At 49.6% G+C, this 20,449-nt stretch overlaps 2 protein-coding genes across 4 annotated transcripts in view; one reads left to right on the top strand and one right to left on the bottom strand.

The window, feature by feature from the left end:
• Positions 1-4,558, top strand: part of LOC144719963 (uncharacterized) — a 34,960-nt gene extending 30,402 nt beyond the window's left edge. For all 3 annotated transcript variants that reach the window (XM_078596345.1, XM_078596344.1, XM_078596343.1), the window contains one exon: positions 105-4,558. In XM_078596345.1, coding sequence (XP_078452471.1) covers positions 105-165 — 61 coding nt within the window. In that variant the 3' untranslated portion in view covers positions 166-4,558. The remainder of the gene's footprint in view (positions 1-104) is intronic.
• A 2,198-nt stretch (positions 4,559-6,756) lies between these two features.
• Positions 6,757-20,449, bottom strand: part of LOC144719964 (uncharacterized) — a 31,683-nt gene continuing 17,990 nt past the window's right edge. The window contains exons 3-6 of the mRNA XM_078596346.1: positions 14,842-14,961; positions 10,243-10,382; positions 9,840-9,907; positions 6,757-8,160 (exon numbers count right to left, since the gene is read on the bottom strand). Coding sequence (XP_078452472.1) covers positions 8,105-8,160; positions 9,840-9,907; positions 10,243-10,382; positions 14,842-14,961 — 384 coding nt within the window. The 3' untranslated portion in view covers positions 6,757-8,104. The remainder of the gene's footprint in view (positions 8,161-9,839; positions 9,908-10,242; positions 10,383-14,841; positions 14,962-20,449) is intronic.

Raw genomic sequence — 20,449 nt, 5'->3', positions numbered from 1 at the left:
CCACTTCATCGAAGGGTGGCGACCGACGGTCGGGGACGCGTGGCTCGGGACGCAGTGGAACCGGACCGACTCCGCGGATGTTGAGTCCCTGTTTTGTGCCGCAGAGTGAAGAGCATGATTCCTGCCGCCCTGCGTCCAAACGAAGTCAACTCCTCGGCCAAGTGAAAGCGCAAGCTCGACCGTGCTCGACCGTGCTCGACCGTGCTCGACCATCGCCAACCCCCCCGCCCCCCAACTGAACAGAAGCTGATGATAGCCTAACCCTTCCGTTGTTACTCCGTACGTTTGACTTAAAAATTAAGTAGGATACCAATTTGCGTGTGACGTAACAAAGTGCATGAAACTACCAATACTTTAGAGTTTTTATTTAAATCGAGTTTTCTTTTGTGTTCTGTTTATTCGTCCCCTTAACATGCTTGAGGTACCGTGACGAATTGTAAATCGCGTTCGCGTTGTCAATGTTGCCACGACGGTCGCGCCGCGCAATGCCGTCGTCAAATGTAATCCAGAGAGCCGCCGTGGAACACGGCCGTCAGCCTCGAGTAGTCCGCGTCAAACGCATTCTCGTTTTAGATGACTTAAGAAAGCAGACATCGGTGGTACGCTGAATTGGTGAACCCCGAGATCCATTACCGCACTCGATCACTCGGTCACAGTCCGTCGCAACGTGCAGCTCTTAACCGGCGGTGGCGGTGGCGGCGACGGCATCATCCGCGCCAGGCGTGCAGGACGAGTCTCTGTCCGCTGCCGTAAGGCCATGGGGCTTGGAGAGCGGCTCTGCCGGTGGGGGGGGTGGACATGCCCGGGCCCCCACGGCCCCCACATCCCCCACAGCCCCCACATCCCCCACAGCTCCCACGGCCTGGCCGTCTAGGCAAAACCTTTTAGCACCGGTTTTTTGTCTTCCGAGTCTTGAGCAACACCTGAAGAAATTTGGCCAAATTTCCGCTGGGTGAGTCGACAATAGCATCCCAACTTTATAAGTCAAATTTCGTTCGGATTGAATCCTCTTCACGAGCACACCCTACCCCTCCGAAACCCTACCTCCCCCACCCCCCCACCCCGTTGATGACGGACGGACATCAACACTTTCAACGTGAGTTTCAAAGCGTTCGAAATATATTAATTTATTAACAACTTTCTGCAAGTCAAGCATGCAGTGGTGGCCGTTGAACAATTGGTTTGCTGAAATGTTTTCTTCTGTCTGTGGCCACTTGGGCCCTTGCACCTGTGATTCCTGTTGCTGCAAAACAACGTGCACTCGCTCTCCGATCGGCCGTCTCCTTCGCACCAAAGGGAGGCACTTTCGTATAACCACGTTCAGGTCGCCTAACTAACAACATAAGCTGTGTGTACAACCAATTTAAAATATACCAAAATAGCTCGAATTCAGTGTTCTCTTCCTTGTTATTTAAAAAAAAAAATGTATACATTTTGGCAAATGGGTGTTGGAGGTCAGAGTCAAAATGTCAAACGGGTCTCCCCGCTTAAAACGAGCACCGTGGCTTCGCTTCCCTCGTTTCGCAGCCCTGAGCCGGTGGTGAAATTCCCACACTCCCTTGGACGAGGGCCGCTGTATTTATAGACAACTACCGTTGACCTCCCATAAAGTGGCCCTCGTTTTTATTGACCGTGGAGGAACGCTTGGCCGAGGTCACGGTCCCGGCCACGATTTTGAACTCACAGCCTTTCCGATTGTAAGTCGAGCACGCGGGGGCCCCTGGCTGGATACGCCGGAGGTAATGACCCCCCTGGGTTGCTGGTCTTAAGCGTTGCCCTCTTACCGGCAGGGTTCAGTCTCCGTGTTTGGACCCTCAAGCCCCACCTTGAGTCTGATGTATCACTGTGTTCAGCACGCGCACCCGCCAGTCAGCCCGCCATGGTGCCAGCCCCCCACCAGCCAGCCATTCGGCCAGCTTGCCAAGCAGCCAGCCAGTCAGCCAGCCAGCCAACTTGTCAGCGATCAGACGAGAGGAGCGCAAGCTGCAGCGCAATGCGCCTTGAACGAGACCCCACTGGCAATCCTATTTTTGTCTTTGCATGCGGCACACCACCCACCACCCACATCACCCAGGCATGCCTCTATATTGAATTATAAGCACAGGTTGGTAAGAAAACTAGCACATCGAGTAGATTTATAACTCATCTCCTGGTTAAGAAAAAAACATTTTCCCTCCATATGTGTGGGGCTATTCCCCCCCCCACCCCCCAGCTTCCTAGCAAAACACAATCCTCCTGGGAAAGTCTTGAGACTTGGTGAGGATGCCGCACGTTAAAAACACAACAGCCCATTGTCCTTCCGTCTCTTTAATCATTCCTTGCGACAGTTTTGCTTTTTTTTCACCAATGGCTAAAGAGCTATCGTAGCGAGTGATCGGCTGATCGCGTTCGGTCAAGCGCAGGAGACGTTCGGACCCGCGGGGGGCGACGACGCCGCGCTGGCACCACCGAGGTCTTGGCTCTGTCCGCAGCCTTGCCGCGTCCGCCACGGTTCTCACGCAGCGGGTCGGGGTGGTCACCCCGCCTGCTCAGCCATCCGCTGCCCGTACAGCCTAAACAGACTGTTGGGGCAGGTGCTGTTTGCGAGCGCCTGATGAAGGCCGGCACGGTACGCGAGGGGGTGGATGGCCAGCGCCACCGCCCGGTCGCCTTCGACACCCCAGTAGCGATGTCTAACACGGCACCAGGTACGCAATTTGTTGAGGCGGAGTAACTAGGGGGAGACCCGGGACTGGTTTCAGATGATCATCACCGGTATTGGCCATGAGCAGAATCGGAACCCGTTTTCAACATCCAGGAAGCCATCCCGAAGTCGTACGACTCGTTTTTCAGGAGGGTTAATTTTTTTTTCTTCCCCCCAACGAAGTCTTCGGCCCATTTAATGACGGCGGCGTGTTTATGATGCACGTGCTCCGTGTTGCTGCTTCCTCTGGCACCGCGTGTCCGTCACGTGGCGCTGCATCGTCGCCTGCATCCCCCCTCCCCCAAATTCCTCCCCCCCCCCCCAAATTCCTCCCCCCCCCCTCCCCCCCTCTCTCTCCCCCCGCTGCTCGACGCGCGCCTTCAAGCCTCGGACTCGCCACACGAGGCTTCAGTTCCTGCAGTTGCTTGAACATTGAATGTGTCGTGTCGTCCCCAGCGCACTCCGAGCGGAGGTGCGTAATTACGAAGAGCTAGTCCGAGGGATGTTGCAAAGTTGCCCGAGAAATTTTCCAAAGTTGCCCGAGGAATTTTCCAAAGTTGCCCGAGGGATGTTGCAAAGTTGCCCGAGGATGGCCGGCGGTTGCCAGGTGGCAGAGCGAGAGAGAGAGAGATGAGCCGAGTGGAGGGAGCGAGAGTCGGAGGGTCTCCGTGGCCTGGCCCTTCCTTCGCAGCGATTGGACCCCGACGGTCAACGCCGCCAAGCGCTTCATCGAACCGCGGATTCCGCATGCCGACGCTCGATATGTCAGACGTGTTTCATAATGAAGTGCGTTCACGTTTTTTTCGGCGGAATGTTTATGCATCGGCGCTGTGATTTTTTTTTCTTTCTTTTTCGGGAGAGAGGTTTTCACGTTAACAACTAAACAACAAAAAACACCACGAACGATTTCGTCGATGTATCAGGATTAACGAGGGCTTTGTCCCCCGTGATGTATCGGTGACGCTTTTGTGTCCGGGGTGGAGGGGGGGGTTGGGATTTTATTGCGTCCGTATGGGTGGTGGGTGGGGGGAGTGGGGCGGTTGTGTGTGCGAGAGTGGTTGGGATGATTGCGGCTGGGAAAAACCCCCTTGCGGTTTGCCTCCGTTGCACACGCTGACGCAGCAGCGCTGGGTTACCGGAGCCGGCGGGGATGGGTTGGCAGTGGGTTTGTGTTTTCATTTGAAGGACATCCCTCGTGTGGAGAATCCGTTGTCGAGATGCCCAGGTGTTTTGGGGAAGGTGTTGGGCTTGCGTTGTGTCCAGCGTGAGCAAGTGGCTGGCCAAGTGTGGCGAGCGGCAGGTAACGGTCGACTTGACGAAGCGCGCCTTTGGTTGGGATTTGGACAACGTTAAAGACCCATCGCAGAAATAAACCGCTGGCAAATATTCAGTTTTCACACAAAGTAAAAATCAAGTGAAATAAAACCGTTGAAAAAAAGAGACATCCATTGGCTCGATATGGGACGTCATTACCCCCCAAGTCTCCTTGGGGAAACAGGAGTCGCTGGATCTGTTTCACTCTCCCGACTAAACAAACGTAATTGCAATGAAATTATATAGTCTTGTGTATATGTGCGTGTCAAATTATGATTGTCTGCGTGTGTCATCATAAGGCTGTAAGGGCATGTTGAGTGGCACCGATCTGCTCGTTCGTGCATTGTGTGCCTCCCACGCTTGATGGAATGCTGTTGCTCATGAATGGCTTTCGAAGCTACGGTACGGTAATATTGATTTCACACACAGCTGCTTAAGTGATCGTGCGACGTTTGTTGTTGACAACATTGCTGCTGATGCACCTTCTATAGCAAAGTCGAATGTCAGCTTGTGCTAGCCTTATTATTAATTGTAACAAATAAAGTAACCGCGTGTTTACAACATGGTTTTTTTTTCATGGCTGCGGTTCCACATCATCGTTGCGTGACTACCAAACGCCATTCACGAAGTGCAGGTATCGAAGTGTGGTACGAGGGGGCTAATGCCCTCCCACAGGACAGGGCTGGCACCATGGAGGGCCTGGGTTCGAATCCAGGTCGCCACCCGTGGTGAAACCGGGTTCTCAAGTACTGTATGATCACGTTTCAGCCTGATCAGCAATTACTGCACAAAAAAAACAATTGAAATGAGACTGCTAACTTAGATTAGATTATTCCAGCTCAAAAACAAATATCGGCAAGATTGGCACAAGTCACTCGGGTGAGAATTTAAATCGTCTGCCCCTAGTGCGGATACGAGCTCGACTTCCGAAACGATTCTGTGATGTAATCCAGAACGAGATCCACTTGCTACTGAGAATTCCCATTTGCAGAAGTCGTGGCTGCTGACAACAATGCCCCTATTATGATTGGAATGTACCGTGTTTTGGGATATTTTTTCTTAGACACGCATTATGCTTTGCAGCCCTTTTTGAGTCTGAATCGAAGGGGGCGAACTGTTACATTTTGGTTGTGGAATTCTCACGCGGGGCTGTGTGCACCGTTTCAAGGGTAGTTCCGTCTTTATTGAGACATTTAACCACGAGCTTTCAGTCACGCTGGGTGTCTTATGAGAAAATAAAACTACAGTATACATTTAGGTTACTTTTCAAAGCCATAAAATGGTGACCAATTTCGCACCATAATTTAGACGCCCTGCTTGCTTGTTCTCTCGTACGCGCGCGCACACTGATTACACAACAGACGACACAACAGACAGGTACACGGGAGGACACTCGGCTCCCTGTAACGAACAATTAGGGATCAAACATCGCGTGCATCGCCCCCTACTGGAAGACTAATGCCCAGGTCACTGCTGAGTTATCGCCTGGTTGAACAAAATCAACGTAGGACTGCCCCGCTGCTTGCCGAGGTTGGACGAGGGACCGATCAGTTATTCTCGGCAATCCCCTCTCCACGTGCGCTCGTGAACCAGCCCACGCACTCCAAAATGGTGAATCCGGGTTGTGGGGAGAACGAGTGCTACTGTGCATTCACAACACAAGTTTGCCCTCTTACCAGCCAACTTTTTTTTTTCGTGGACATCAATTCACATTTAACAGGAAGAAGTAGCGGATGAAGCACGGTGAATCGTCACGAAAGTACGTCACCTTCAAAGGGGGCCTAGACGTCATTGATGTGGGAATAAAGACTCGAAGAGAAGAGCACGTGCGCTTAAGCGGAGGCGCACGTTTACGCTCTCGTGTGGAGCTTGTCGCCTTTACCGCGGTCACGCACTTAGGGATTGAAATTCTAAAACAATTGTTTTTTAAGATGCGAGTAAACGCAAGGTCACGTGGCAGTGACACTTTTAAATGAATATCACAGAACAGGTGCTGATCTCGGCTCCGAATGCAAGGTAAAACACAAACCAATCGTGCCCCCCCCCCCCCCCTACTTAATCGAGCCATGGGCTGGAACTTGCTCCCGTTGGTGGCCCTCTTAACTTTGTGGTGGAAGTGTCGATTTCCCATGGCTGGGGCCGCGTTCTCGAGTCAGTGCCGGATTATCCTCGTAGCAAAAGCAGCTACATATGTAGTAGCTACGGGCCCCGCACTTTCAAGGGCCCCGCGCTAAATACTTTCAAGATATCAATTCCGGTTCAGTGATTTTTCACTTTCTCTATTACTGTAGTACTATACTGCCTTCAACTTTTATGAACGACTGGGTGTTTAAGTTTAGTGCTTTGTCGTATTGTCTGGCTGTATTGCAAATGAAAAAATACAATTTCTTTACTATGCCAGTTAAACATTTGTGTTTTAATAGTTGTGTTTTTAAAAAATATAATTTAGGGCCCCTTTATAACATATGCTACAGGCCCCGCAGTAGCTTAATCCGGCGTTGTCTGGAGTACAGCCGCTGTTGCCTTCCCACAAAGCGATCTATTGACCCCCCCCCCCCCACCAGAGGAACGACAGACTGAGCCAATTCTCCGACTGGAATTTCAACTGAGTCGAGAGCTTTAACCACGGCACCATCCCGGCCCAGACCAGCTAAATTTAACCTCCCCCCCCCCCCCAGTTAAATTTAAAATGACAAAAAAAAACTCGGTACATAACGAGAAGACTTAGGTGTGCCTTAGAAAATAGAGCACGCAGCGGACGAGATGACGCTTTGGTTTTAATAAGGGTCATTGAAATTGAAATTTGCTCGACTGAGTAGCGACTTGTGGATGCAGTTGGAGGAAGTGTAATCTTCAGCTTTGGGATATTTATCCCACCATGGCATCCTTGCAGTACTTCCAGGAGATCAGGCATGGCCGATGGTTCTGCCAGTCGGTCACATTGGCTAACATTTATTTTGATGGTGACCTAAGGCAAGAAGACCACAATGCAGTTCTTCAGGAGCTGTTGTGGCATTTAGCATATCGCACAAAGACCGAGTGGTATTTGTACACGCTTCTCCGTGTATTATTCGGCTGTTACGATGGGTTTTCTCCGCATTTATAGATTTGATTAAATGGCCCACTACTAGTGGTGCACTGAACATTACCGACACATTCCTATTAACTCGAAGACCTCCACATCTAACCCCAAACTTCTAATGCGTGGGTTAAAATCGACCACTTTCTAAAATTGAAAAACAGAACATGGAATTGGTTCAAGTACGTTTCACACTATCCAGAAGTAATATCTGCGCGATTTAAAGCCAGTGATGTCTCTTAAAATACTACGTTTGGGAGATAACATGTCTCCTGTAAAATTTTCGCCTTTGAATTGCAGAAATCAAGTACTCTAGGCTTACTAAATATAGTAATTCAACATTCTTAATGCAGGTTCCTGTTTAAACTTCCCGAACATTCATAGCATGCCTCCTTCCGAATACTGCGGTTTTACTAATCATCAATGCACAATGAAAATTCCAAAAGTAAAAGTTAAGTAAAAAAATGCCCATTCAAATTAAATCCCATGCATATGTAGGCAGCTTCGCCATTAGTTCCTCATTGCCACATTTCGTTTTTTCAGCTTGCTAAAGTTGTGCTTTTATAATTGTTATCCAATTATAAAACAACGCAATTTAAAAAGCTACATTTTAATGCATAATACACACAACTATCCTTACATTTCCACATTGTTTCAATTTTTAAACAAATAGTTGTGTTGCTCTGCTTCCTGACCATCACCCGACCCTTTGACTTTGCCTGGTTTCCTGTCCGGCGAACGTGTGCCCTTCCTGGGCCGGCCTCTAGGGTGCAGGGGGTAGGGAGGAGGAGGAGGCGGCGGAGGAGCAGGGACAGAGGGATGGAAGTGGAGGATGGAAAGAAAGCGATGGTGGTCACAGCGGCTACGTGGAAAGACGGAATTGGCCAGCTTCACGCTGGCACGGCTATGGCACATATTTGGCTCTTATCAAGTCGGCTATGGAAATCGGAAGCGGGGAGGGCGAGTGTCTCTCCTCGTGCCTCCGAATGGACCGAGGCATCCAGTTTGGCAGACTCTGTCGCCATCCATCATCGCTGGCTGTGAGCGGCTGTGAGCTGCACCGACGGCTCCTTCTCTCCGACAGCTGTGGACATGGAGATGCATCGGGCCTGTATCACCTCTCTCCCCGAGGACAGATTGAACAGCGCTTGTGATCATCAACCGTGGCTTACCACTGCTGCAGCTCACATTGCGCATCGAAGCCCACGACATCAGGGTTACTATTGATGGCCCTTTGCCAATTCGCTGTTGAGTGAGGGCCTCCCCCATGCCATGTCGATGCTGGGCGCTTGTTTGACCATACTTCACCACGCTGGGCAGTGCGAGATTGTGAAGGGGGTTGGGGGTGGCTGGGTCAGGATCAGTTTCAAATTAATAAAAGTAAAATAAAATAAAAATCACGACGTTTCGGAGGCAACACAAGCTTCCGTCTTCAGGTGGAACCGTCACAGCCACGACAACTGTATCAAGTAAATGAGAGATTGCAGGAGCTACCACTCCGTTTATATAATGGTTGGAGAGGGGGGAAGTGCCAAGTACAGCACACATAAACGGAGTGGTAGCTCCTGCAATCTCTCATTTACTTGATACAGCTGTCGTGGCTGTGACGGTTCCACCTGAAGACGGAAGCTTGTGTTGCCTCCGAAACGTCGTGATTTTTATTTTATTTTACTTTTATTAATTTTAATGTTTTACCTACGTGACTTTATCGACAAAACCTAAGAGTATGAATCCTTGCAGTCACGAAAGCTTCAAATCTAGGATCAGTTTCAACTTCACCTGTCACTGATGCTAGCTGTGGCCGATAATCGAACTCTTATTGGCAGGTTTAGAGTGCCAACCTCGGGCCACCCAGTGTAGTGTATTTACCAGGCTGATGAGACTTGGATCGGTCAAAATCGGTTCCGTGGTTGCTTAGTTTAAACGAATGGACTTGTGAAACATCAACATGACAAGCTCATAGACCAATTGTTGAAATGTCGGTTAATTTTGGGAAATGCACTCCATTATATTATTAATTGCAGATGATATCTCCAACCTAACAGTATTACAAATAATTACCACCAATCTTGAGTGTAACAAGTAAATCCTCTATTCTCATTCAAGCATCCCAGACCTCTTTTGAAAGAGGATCAATAATACCCATATTGAGTCGTTAAATAGCAGTGTCATTTATGCAACCACATCTACCGCTGCTGCATTGGCGGCGGTGTTACAATACACAATTAAACACAAACTAGAAAGGGGCTCATCTTCTTGGTTCTTTCTGTAAAGTCACGTAGAAGGGAAGTAATAAAATAATAAAAATAAAACATAATAAAATAATTCTCACGACGTTTCGGCCACAACGCAAGCAGCTGTCCTCAGGTGAAGAACAGGTCTGTCGGGAAGACAGACGGGAAGACAGCTTCATTCAGACGCTGTCTTCCCGACAGACCTGTTCTTCACCTGAGGACGGCTGCTTGCGTTGTGGCTGAAACGTCGTGAGAATTATTTTATTATGTTTTATTTTTATTATTTCATTACTTCCCTTCTACGTGACTTTACCGAAAGAACCAAGAAGATGAATCCCTGCAGTCACGAAAGCTTTAAATCGAAATTTAGAAAGGGGCTGTTTCCCGAAACGTCGCCCCTTACATAATATTCTCTTTCTAAAGCCACGGTGTAACTGACGAGCCTTTCGGGGGTTTAGCGAAGGACTATCGGTATCGCTCGAGTGAGATCCGTGCGCTGCTCTCTACGATGTCACCACCGATCACCCACTTGACTGGTAGCGCTGCTTCGCCCGGGCTCGCTCCTCCGCGTCAAAGTACCACACGGTGATGGCGAACCTGCGGGGACACGCACACGGGGGGCTCTGGGCGTCTCGCATCTCCCACCAATCACGCGACACACCGTGGGGACGCACCAGCGCTAGCTCACCACCGCTGATATTTACACACTGCGCCGGGAACTCGTTTAAGGCTTAGTGGACCTAGGGGAGGCCCAGGACACGGTTCAGATATTCGTCGCTGGGTTGTGAGCAGGAATCCCAACTCGGGCCGTCGGGTCGGGAGCGCAATAGCGCGCTAACCGTCGTGCCACCGCTCCCCCACGTCCCAGACACGTGGGGGGGGGGGGGGGGCGGGGGTTGGTGGGCCGGCACGGGCCGGAGCGCGCTGCTCACCGCGTGCCGAACGTGGGCAGCACCTCGTGGGGCGTCCGCCGGTCCGACCAGAAGAGGAGAAGTCGGTCGAACCTGGGCTCCACGTCGGCCGGCCGCCCCTCCAGGCCGCCCCCGGGGAAGATTCGCAGAACGCCCCCCAGCTGATGGGCGAGCCGGACACAACGACGCACGGGCGGAGGTCGTAAGCGACCCCTCGCTCCACCACTACCACCACGATTTTACTCTTTGTTTGGGGGGGTATTTTTTTTACCAGGTAAGGCCCATCGAGCTACGTAGCTCTTTTTCAGAAGCGACCTGGCCACAAATGATGGCTCAACGAAGTGGCTTACCGCGTGGAAATGTACAGCAGCCGAATAGTCTAAACGCGCGGCAGACCTGACATCGGCATCACCGCCCGTGGGCGCCGCAGTGGCTAGGAGATATTAACTACCTCGCCTGGTATACAGGAGGTCGTGGGTTCGATACCGACCATGATCCGCCTGTATATTTGGAGTTTGCGTGTTCTCCCCGTGGTCGCGTGGAATTTTCTCCGGGTCCTCCGGTGTTTCCCCCTCCAGGTTTTCCACTTCGTGTGAGCTATCATTTCTGATGGCCGGGTCGCTTGTGAAAAAAAAGCGCTATACAGCTCAGCGGGCCTTACCTGGCACGAAAAAAAGTTTTGTTCAAAACTTTTCCCGTGTTGCAAATGCGGAGTCGTATAAGGCCCCGTGGGTTGTAAACCCGCGCCGGTGCCGGCAGAGGGCAGCAGAGGCCTTCAGTTGCGTCTGAACGGCGCACACGCAGTGGGGACCCCCCCCAACCCCCCGTGGGGGAGACCGAGCTCACTCCGGGGCTGGAAACAGCATTGGGACCTTTTTGTTGTTGCCAGTATCAAAGTATGAAAAAACAAGGTTGGGTTTTCCCCATTTCTGGCAATAAAACGGGTTGTTAAGATGTTTAAACGCCAAATAGAAACCTTTTTGCAAGGAATCAATTCGCCTTTTGGCGTTATCTGATCTGACAATGGTGAGACATGATCCGAGGATGCTCTTGTTTGCATGTTCACCAAAAGTACGTATGGCTCCTACAGACATGATTCCTTGCAAATGGTCTCTAGTAGGTGTTTTAACATCTTAACACCTGTTTTGTTGCCAGAAAGGGTAAAACATATTCTTATTTTTGTCATACTCCCGGGGCTGTTGTTATCGCAACATTTCCGTACGAAGCAAACATTTGTTTTATTGTACCAGGTAAGGCGCACTGAGCTGCTATGTAAATGTGTTTTTTAGAAGCAACCTGGCCCCACAAATGATAGCTCAACGAAGTGGCTTATCATCAAGTGTAGATTCATAGCAGAAGCCAATAACCCTTAAACGCGTGATGTTGACATGTGGAGTGTAAAAGCGGAGGACCCGGAGTAAAATACACTCGACCACTGGGAGAGAGAGAGAGACACGCAAACTCCAAATACACAGCAGGCACCAGGGTCATGATCGCATCCATGATCTCTTGTATACCAGGCGAGGTAGTTAACATCTCAGACGGGACCCTTGGGACCTGCGGGGGTCTGTTCCGTGACCTCCTTCCTGCCAGCGGGCCTTCGACGCTTCACGTGACGGCCTCAAAGTGCACCTGGCCTGGCACAGGCATCGTGGTGACGTCACCGCCACTTCGTGGTTGTGGTATGTACGAGTGCGTGTCTGCGTTTGTGTGTGTTAGGACAAAGAAAAAGATCCACCCATATAGCCTCAACAGACTGTTGGGACAAGTGCTGTTAGCGGGTAGCACCGATGAAGGCCGGCACGGCACGCGAGGCGGTGGGTGGCCAACACCATGCCTTGGCCGCCTTTGTCTCCCGAGTGACGATGTTCACACAAACCCTCTAGGTGCTCATTTGAGGCTGAGTCGACTTAGTGGGATGCCCACGACCGGTTCAGGTAATCGTCACTGGTGTTGGCCATACTTCACCGTGCTGGTGAGTTTCGGGTCGGTAAAGGGGAGGCCCGCACAGGTAACGCTGCAGCGAGATGTTAACTACCTCGCCAAGTGTGCGGGAGACCCTGGGTTCGACCCCGACCCTGATATTTGGAGTGTGCGTGTTCTCCCCGTGGTTGCGTGGATATTTCTCTGGGTCCTCCGGCTTGTTTTCCTCCACATTTAGAATCACCATGCGTTTAGCGCGTGTGTATGCTGTAAATGTCCACATGATAAGCCACCTCATTGGGCCATCATATGTGACTGGGTGGCTTGTGAAAAAGAGCTATAGAGCTCAGTGGGCGTTACCTGTTCAAATAAAATTAGTATCAGTCTAATTTTTAGTTTTGATATATTACCACTGATGTTGGCTGTGGCCCAGAACTCGACGTGCAATGCGCTAACCATTGGCCCACCGATCCACCCTCAGTGTGCGTACACAGTGTTCTAATTGCTGTGTGGTAGAGTCAAATTCCTCTGTAAGTGTGTGTGTGTGCGCTCCGTTTGAATTGCTTTCTATGTATGTGTTTAAATTGCAGGGTATGTGTATGTATTATAATTACTGTGTATGCCGCAAGGCATGCTTGTTATGACCATGTACACGTGTGTGTGTGTGTTGTGTATAAATACAGTAATGCCCGTGTGAAGTCGTGGCATCGTGAGTTGTAAAAGGCAAATCAGTTACTCATTACAGTCATTACTAATTCGCTTTGCTACTTTGTTAATCTGCTGTGTGATCCGTGGGACTGCAAAAACACTTTGTCCTTTAGAAAACGCAACCTGGTCAGCGAGGCGTTTGAGGGCACCCCATCATTCTGTAAATTCTAAAAGAGCATTCATGCAATTGCTGGTGGAAGGGCCCTCCACTAGAGGCAACTCTAGAGAGACCCTCTAAGAGGGTGTTTGGCCTACTCTTTCGTGCATGCCAGACGTCTTGAAAGAGCCTCCACTCTGTGTTACTGGCACGAGGTACGATACGGTATGTTATATTTTCGTTGTAAACTTATTCACCGCTTAGACGTGGGTGGACTGGGCTGAATTAGGCAGAACAAAAATCGTGTATACCAAGAGTACATTTTTGTGCTGCAAGTTAAATTCCTGGGATGGTCAACGTTTGACAGTTGTATTTCATTTCAGGTGGCACCTTGGGATTCAAACTCAGCATGTTGACATGTTTGACATTTCAGTGCAGTTCGTATGATGCAGCCTTCGGCCATTTAAGCACAGGCTGTGAATTCTCTGTGAGCCACGTGGTCACGCTGATATTGACTGAAAAATGAGCGGGCACTTAATTTCAAAGGACTGCACTGCTCTCGGTTAGCTTTCAAGTTTGAGAGCACCGGGTGAGGTCGAGGCAATGCTCTTATCGGACGACCGAAGTTGGGTGCTGGTTACCCTTCATTACTCCGTTCAGGTTCGTTTTCAGGTCTGTGTCAGTCCACTGCTAGATGAAGTCCACTCCGCGCCGCGTCGGTCGTGGCCGTTGTTTGACCATACTTCACCACGCTGGGCGTGTGCGTTGGTGAAAAGGGGACGCCCAGAACCGATCCAGGTGTCGTTTATCACTGATGAAGATTTGCCAAAAACGATTTCACGGAACTAAATTAAAAGTTACTTTTATAACATGGTACAGAGCATGGGGGACTTACAAGAGATTACTTTGAAGAGCTTCAGTTGTAATAATATTCTCAAAAGTAACTCTCCCGACACCGTGGGTGTGCGAGTACAGGCATTGTGTACACCAGGGGTGGGGAACGTTCGGCCCGCGGGCCGTATAAGGCCCGCAAAATAATTTAGTCTGGCCCTGCCAAGGCAACCGCAGGCGGGACTCGAAATTCAATAAATCTAGGAGCAAACCTGGAAAAGCAGTTGCGAGTAGCAGCGACATCATCAATAGCAGCTAACATCACACGCCTCGCCAAAGAGAAGCAGTTCCAGCCATCGCATTGGGGGTGAGTTAATTAAATGTTTGACCAAATATAACAGGCACATTTTTTAGTTGATAATTTTGTATGGCCCGCGAATGATGTTATAAATATCCAAATGGCCCTTGGCAGAAAAAAGTTTCCCCACCCCTGGTGTACACCAAGAGTGAACCGTGCAACTCGGGCTGCGTCAGCAGCTGGGGTTGTGTTCAGGGGTTGGGCTAATAATGCTCGAGGATTTTTGTTGGCTCGTTCTGTTCGTGTTCATAATAAAAAAGGACTACGGTCGGTCTCGGATAGCTGCGATTTCTATCTGCTGTATTTCACTCGAAGTGATTTCTTTCCTTGCGGCGACACTCGCCACTCCCGACGGACGGGGACTAAAAATCCTGCCCCACTTTTGACTTCTTTCTCAGCTGGCTCGAATAAAATTAACTTGAACCGGCCGCTTGCCAGCTCACCTGGAAGACTTTGCTGTTTTTTCCTGGATTTTTTTGTTGCGCGTAGTCACTAAGACGTTTCTTGTTCATGTTTTTGTTTGTTGCGGTTGCACCCGTTTCAAGAGCCGCATGGCTCACAGGGCTCTCCCTAATAAATTTACTGAAAATGAACTGAACCTCTGCCCTGCACTACGGAGCGGCGTGGTAGCTTTCTCCACGCTCGCGGTGTTCACACTCTAGCCGGCGTGGCCGGGCGAGTGTGGTGCGCGTGCGGGTCCCACCTTGGCCTCCCAGCGCTGGTTCAGGTAGTAGATGCAGGTGACGCAGCGTCCGTCGCCCGTGGGGTTGTCCACGTGGCGCACGTAGCCCGTGCCACGGCCCGGGTAGCACGCCACCATGCCCTGCGTGCCGATGGCACGTGCAGACACAACGCAATTAGTAGCACGGTGCGAAAGAAGTTTTCACGTACGCACATCGTCATCACGACCCGCGGACAGGTAGCCCGCGGGTGTCGAGCTGGACATTTCATCACGCGTTTGTACTTTCCTCTGCCTTGTGCCAATATTCTCAAGTAATGCCACAAATTTCTGGCACCAATCTCTCACGTCGCCGTCAAGCCATTCTCTACTCTTAGGTTATTTCGGTAAAGTCACGTAGGTAAAAAATAACATAAAAAATTATAGAAGTAATAATAGAAATAAAATAATAAATCACGACGTTTCGGAGGCAACACAAGTCTCCGTCATCAGGTGGAACCGTCACAGCTAAATTTACTGCATCAAGTGAGGCAAAATTCCAAGAGACGAGCCCTTAAATACAAGTTAAGGGGGGATGGGGCTTACCTACGTGACTTTACCGAAATAACCTAAGAGTATGAATCCTTGCAGTCATGAAAGCTTCAAATCTAGAAGCCATTCTCTGTTAGGTCTTCCCATTTTTTGCGAGGAAGTCAACGGTGGATGTCCTGTCGATAGACTCCCCCCTCCCACCACGGAGATACTGGTTCAGCCGGGCTATAAACGTTATATGAGCACCGAAGCCTCAATGTTCATTTGAGCAGAAGTAGTTGCAGGAGATCAACTTCGAATAGAGACAACGAGACCACAATCGCGGTTTCCCGACGCTCATCTCAGACCAGGGGAGAAGCGTTGGTCCGGAACGCGGGGATACAAAGGCGGCCGTCTTATGCGATGTTTACAACTTTGGCTGCACGACACAGTCGATGTTGAACAAACTTTAAACACAGGTAAACCGCGAAACAGAATGAGCAAAGTCACGATCTGCTCAAGTCCATCACTCCGTCCGATGTCTCAGCCACAACGCTGGAGCCACATCTCACGACTAAATATGAAATGGAAATGTGCGAGTAATTTTTTGAAAGTCAAAGTGTCACTATGCTCAGGCGAATCTCAGGCAGTACCGTTCCGCTGTTGGCAGCCTTGAGCCAATCGTGTACATTCCACTTTCCTGTACGGACGTACGCTGAACTTCTTTCGCACCGTACGTAGCCAATCGTGCTAATCGGAGGTGCGGGATTCGACTTTCCTGTGATAGACAACAGTTTATTTGTCTTTCGCATCGGGCAAACATTGCTCACTTCCCATCAAGTTGTGTTCAATTTATCATCCTCGAACGGATGATGATGATGGGCCAAGTTTAACGCCCACTCAGAATTTGAACTTGAGACCTTCTGACTGTGAGTCAGGGCACGCTGCCACAGCAACATCCGCACGCAAGTTGTGTTCTAGTTTGAGTGCAGTGCTTGCACAAATACCATTCTATCTCTCATGCCCTTCCCAATCCCACTCGTTTCCGAATCCCACCCTAATTTCTCGACTCATTTCATAGACACAAAGTGTAGCCATGCAGACAGCAAACCCCTCGAGTCACTTTGAGGCCGGGTATTGTAATTGAACGGGCCCATTAATACTCCACAGGTGAATCATTCACTTGATGCACAATATATACAATCCGATCTGCACAATACACAGACACACTCGGTAATGCGTTGTGTGTAACCGAATTACCGTGCTGTAATATGTGCACCGCACGCATTATATATCGTCCATCAGAGACGGGCTAAGTTACAGTGGAAAACCAAAAATGAACCTTGACCACGAAACTCGCTCGTGAACAGTGCCAGCCTCAATAGTAAATCTATCTTCTTGGTTCTTTCGGTAAAGTCACGTAGAAGGGAAATAATAAAATAATAAAAATGAAACATTATATGAATTAAATTTCGATTGAAAGTTTTCGTGACTGCAGGGATTCATCTTCTTGGTTCTTTCGGTAAAGTCACGTAGAAGGGAAATTATAAAATAATATAAATACAACATAATCAAATAATTCTCACGACGTTTCAGACGCTGTCTTTCCGACAGACCTGTTCTTCACCTGAAGACGGCTGCTTGCGTTGTGGCCGAAACGTCGTGAGAATTTTATAATGTTTTATTTTTATTATTTTATTATTTCCCTTCTACGTGACTTTACCGAAAGAACCAAGAAGATGAATCCCTGCAGTCACGAAAGCTTTAAATCGAAATTTAATTCATATAATGTTTCATTTTTATTATTATTTTATTATTTCCCTTCTACGTGACTTTACCGAAAGAACCAAGAAGATGAATCCCTGCAGTCACGAAAGCTTTAAATCGAAATTTAATTCATATAATGTTTCATTTTTATTATTATTTTATTATTTCCCTTCTACGTGACTTTACCGAAAGAACCAAGAAGATGAATCCCTGCAGTCACGAAAGCTTTAAATCGAAACAATAAATTTGGCTGTGACGGTCCCACCCGACGACAGAGACCCGCGTGCTGCCTCCGAAACGTCGTGATCCACCACTTCACCTCCTAACAAATTTTCGCCGAAGGGTTGGCCGACGGTTTTGCTTCGTGGTCTCAAAATTCGGTCGTTATCCTTTTCTCGTATTCCCTCTCTCTTTAAACGTGGGCACATTTGGACCGTGACGTCGGCACACAATGGCCTACGTGCCCCATTGCACACCTCCGATGAGCAGCGGTTGGCTTCGTGCGGTGCAAAGGAAGTTCAACATACGTGCATAAGTTCATCCGTCGAACAGGGCTGTGAATGGGATGTGTGTGTGTGAAAATAAAGATATGTTTGACCCTTTTTGTTAATAAAACAGGTGCCAAGATGTCCAAACACCAAATAGAAACCTTTTTGCAAGGAATCAAGTGCCGCATTGACCACACGCACTTGTGGTGAACATGCAAACAAAGCATGCTCTGATAATTAATATATGGCATTGTCTTTGAAACCGATTGTCCAAACACCAGAGCCAGCCTTCTGTATGGTCTCGTCTCACGAGTGTGGGATCCGAGAACGCCAAAAGTGCGAACAGTACCGGGGATACGTGTTTGTGTGCGCGTGTGTTTCTGGTGAGGTTTCTCCGTCGTCACGGTGTCCACTCGCTCCTACCTGACCTCCTGACCTCCTACCTGACCTCCCAACCCCGGAGGCGTCGCGCTACTCCACCCCCGCCCACTCGCGCGGTGTGGACATGAAGGCAGCCACGTGCTGCAATAGTGATGAAGCAGCAGCAGCATCAGCAGCATCAGCATGAGCGTGAGCCCCTTCCCTGGGTCAGCAATCTCGCAGCACTCTTACTCCACAAATAATCACCATCGCTTCTTTCAAACCGATAAATATCGAACACCATTACCCTCAAAGTTCATTTAAAAATGTTGACTATGAAGCTTGACTAATTTGCGGAGCCACCCAATACGTTCACTTGCACGCGCAGGCCCAGAGATGGCAAATTTTAAACGGCTGTGACAACAGCGCGCAAAACAAGCCGGGAACGTCTCAACTCTGAGCTGTAGGAGGAGAAGTAAAATGCACAGTGTGAGTGTAATGAGCAACAGCTGCCTAAGCAACGCAACGTCACGCAGCTTAGATCGTGCCCCTAGGTCAGCCACAGCTGTAGGGGCTCATTGTGTAAAGACAACAAAACAACATTGACACAACCGAAGCATGCACTCCTAGAGCGTTTTTTTGTTTGTTTGTTTGTTGTAACTTTCTGACCCGCCCCAGACTGGACGTCTGTGGGAAAAAGAGCTTCATAGCTCATCGGATATCTCCGGGATAAATACATATTCAGATTCTGATGCACAGTCCGCCGCGTGAAAGAGTCCCTTTAAAAGCTCAACATCATCGGCCACGGTCAATCCACTGCTGGATGAAGGCTTTCCCCAAGTCGCTGCCACATTCCGTGATCCCGCGGTGAAACGGCAACTTGGCACCTGCACCCACAACTGATCTCATTGCTCCGTCTCCCCGGCTGGTCGTCCACTCGGGACGCGTTGCTCGGCTCCCGCTCCATTGCTGTTCTTGACCATCGGTCATCGCCGGCCCTTCTCGCCGCGACGCGCTCTGCCCAAGCACCACTCTCCTGAACGGATTCAACGGCGTCGTCCCCCTGCCTCTCATTCTCGGATCCGCGTGTTCCCCCTTTCCGAGCACGCGTCACTCCACGCTTCTTCAACGCTTCTTCCACAACGGATAGCGAGTCGTTCTTGAAAAACCATCGGGGTCGGAAATTTCTGAACGAAGAAAGCAACTGAAAATGTTGTGCCTCCATGGCGATAGTCCAAACGGCATACAAATGTACGAATCGTCCTTGACACTCGATTTAAAGCTTTCGTGACTGCAGGGATTCATCTTCTTGGTTCTTTCGGTAAAGTCACGTAGAAGGAAAATAATAAAATAATAAAAATAAAACATAATAAAATAATTCTCACGACGTTTCGGCCACAACGCAAGCAGCCGTATTTTCCTTCTACGTGACTTTACCGAAAGAACCAAGAAGATGAGTCCTTGACACTGTATAGGAAACAAGTTTTGCTGGCTGGCTGGCTGGAGGGACGAACGGAGGGACACATCCAAAGGACGTGCGCGGGCTTGCTAGTTGAGATTTTAGAACACCGTTTTGTCGCTGACAAAGAGAACGCGCCATTTTGAGTCTGCGGGCGTGATTGAGGCACGAGGTTGCAGCGTGGCCGGGTCGTGGGTAATTAAGACGCGTATGGTGCAGTCACATCGCCCTCCACGTGCCTCTTGTTTTCTCGCTGCTGCCCCCCCCTCGCTACAACCTCGTTGGCCGCTGGGCGATTCAAACAAGCGGGAGTCGCTTTAGTGAATAGTGAACTATAAAACTAAACTTGAACGCCCACAGAGCTATGTAGCTCTTTTTTCAGAAGCAACCGGCCACATACGAGAGCTCAACGAAGTGGCTGATGATGTGGAAATTTAGAGCCGCCAAATATATTCGTAACGCATGTTTCTAAATGTGGAGGGGAAAAGACGGAAGGCCCTGAGAAAAATACACGCGGTCACGGAGCGAGAGAGAGAGAGACACGCAAACCTCAAATATACAGGCGTCAGAGTTGGGATCGACCCCACAACCTCCTGTAAACGAGGCGCAGGGGTGCAACTGTGGGTGGGTGGGCAGGTGGGAGCGTTACGCGACGCATGAGGGGCCCAGTCGGCCACAAGGGGGCCCAGAATCATCAGACGAACAAGTACAAACATTTGAAAATGTATTCATGAAAAATGACCTGCGGTCTATAGTAGGCCAAGCCCGATGCACGCATCTGGCTTTCGTTCAATAGACGCACGATAACTTAATTGTGAGTATTTTATCTTTAAACATGTATACTGTCACTGTGAGACTGTCTTCCTCTAAACCCAACACACGGCGCAACTGAAATAATACATGTAGTTATAGCCTACACATGTATCGTGCACGGGTTAAAACACATCCGTGGCCATTCCAGTAAAAAGTGAGTCGGGAGAAAGGAGAGGGCCCACAGTCGAGGCTTGCATAGCCCCGTTAGAACAGGTCGCTGTGCCCGTGGCCAGGC

This window comes from Lampetra planeri, chromosome 7, assembly GCF_965212315.1.
Source record: "Lampetra planeri chromosome 7, kcLamPlan1.2.h2, whole genome shotgun sequence".
NCBI classification, from domain to species: Eukaryota; Metazoa; Chordata; class Hyperoartia; order Petromyzontiformes; family Petromyzontidae; genus Lampetra; species Lampetra planeri.
This window is presented reverse-complemented; position numbering and strand designations above follow the sequence as displayed.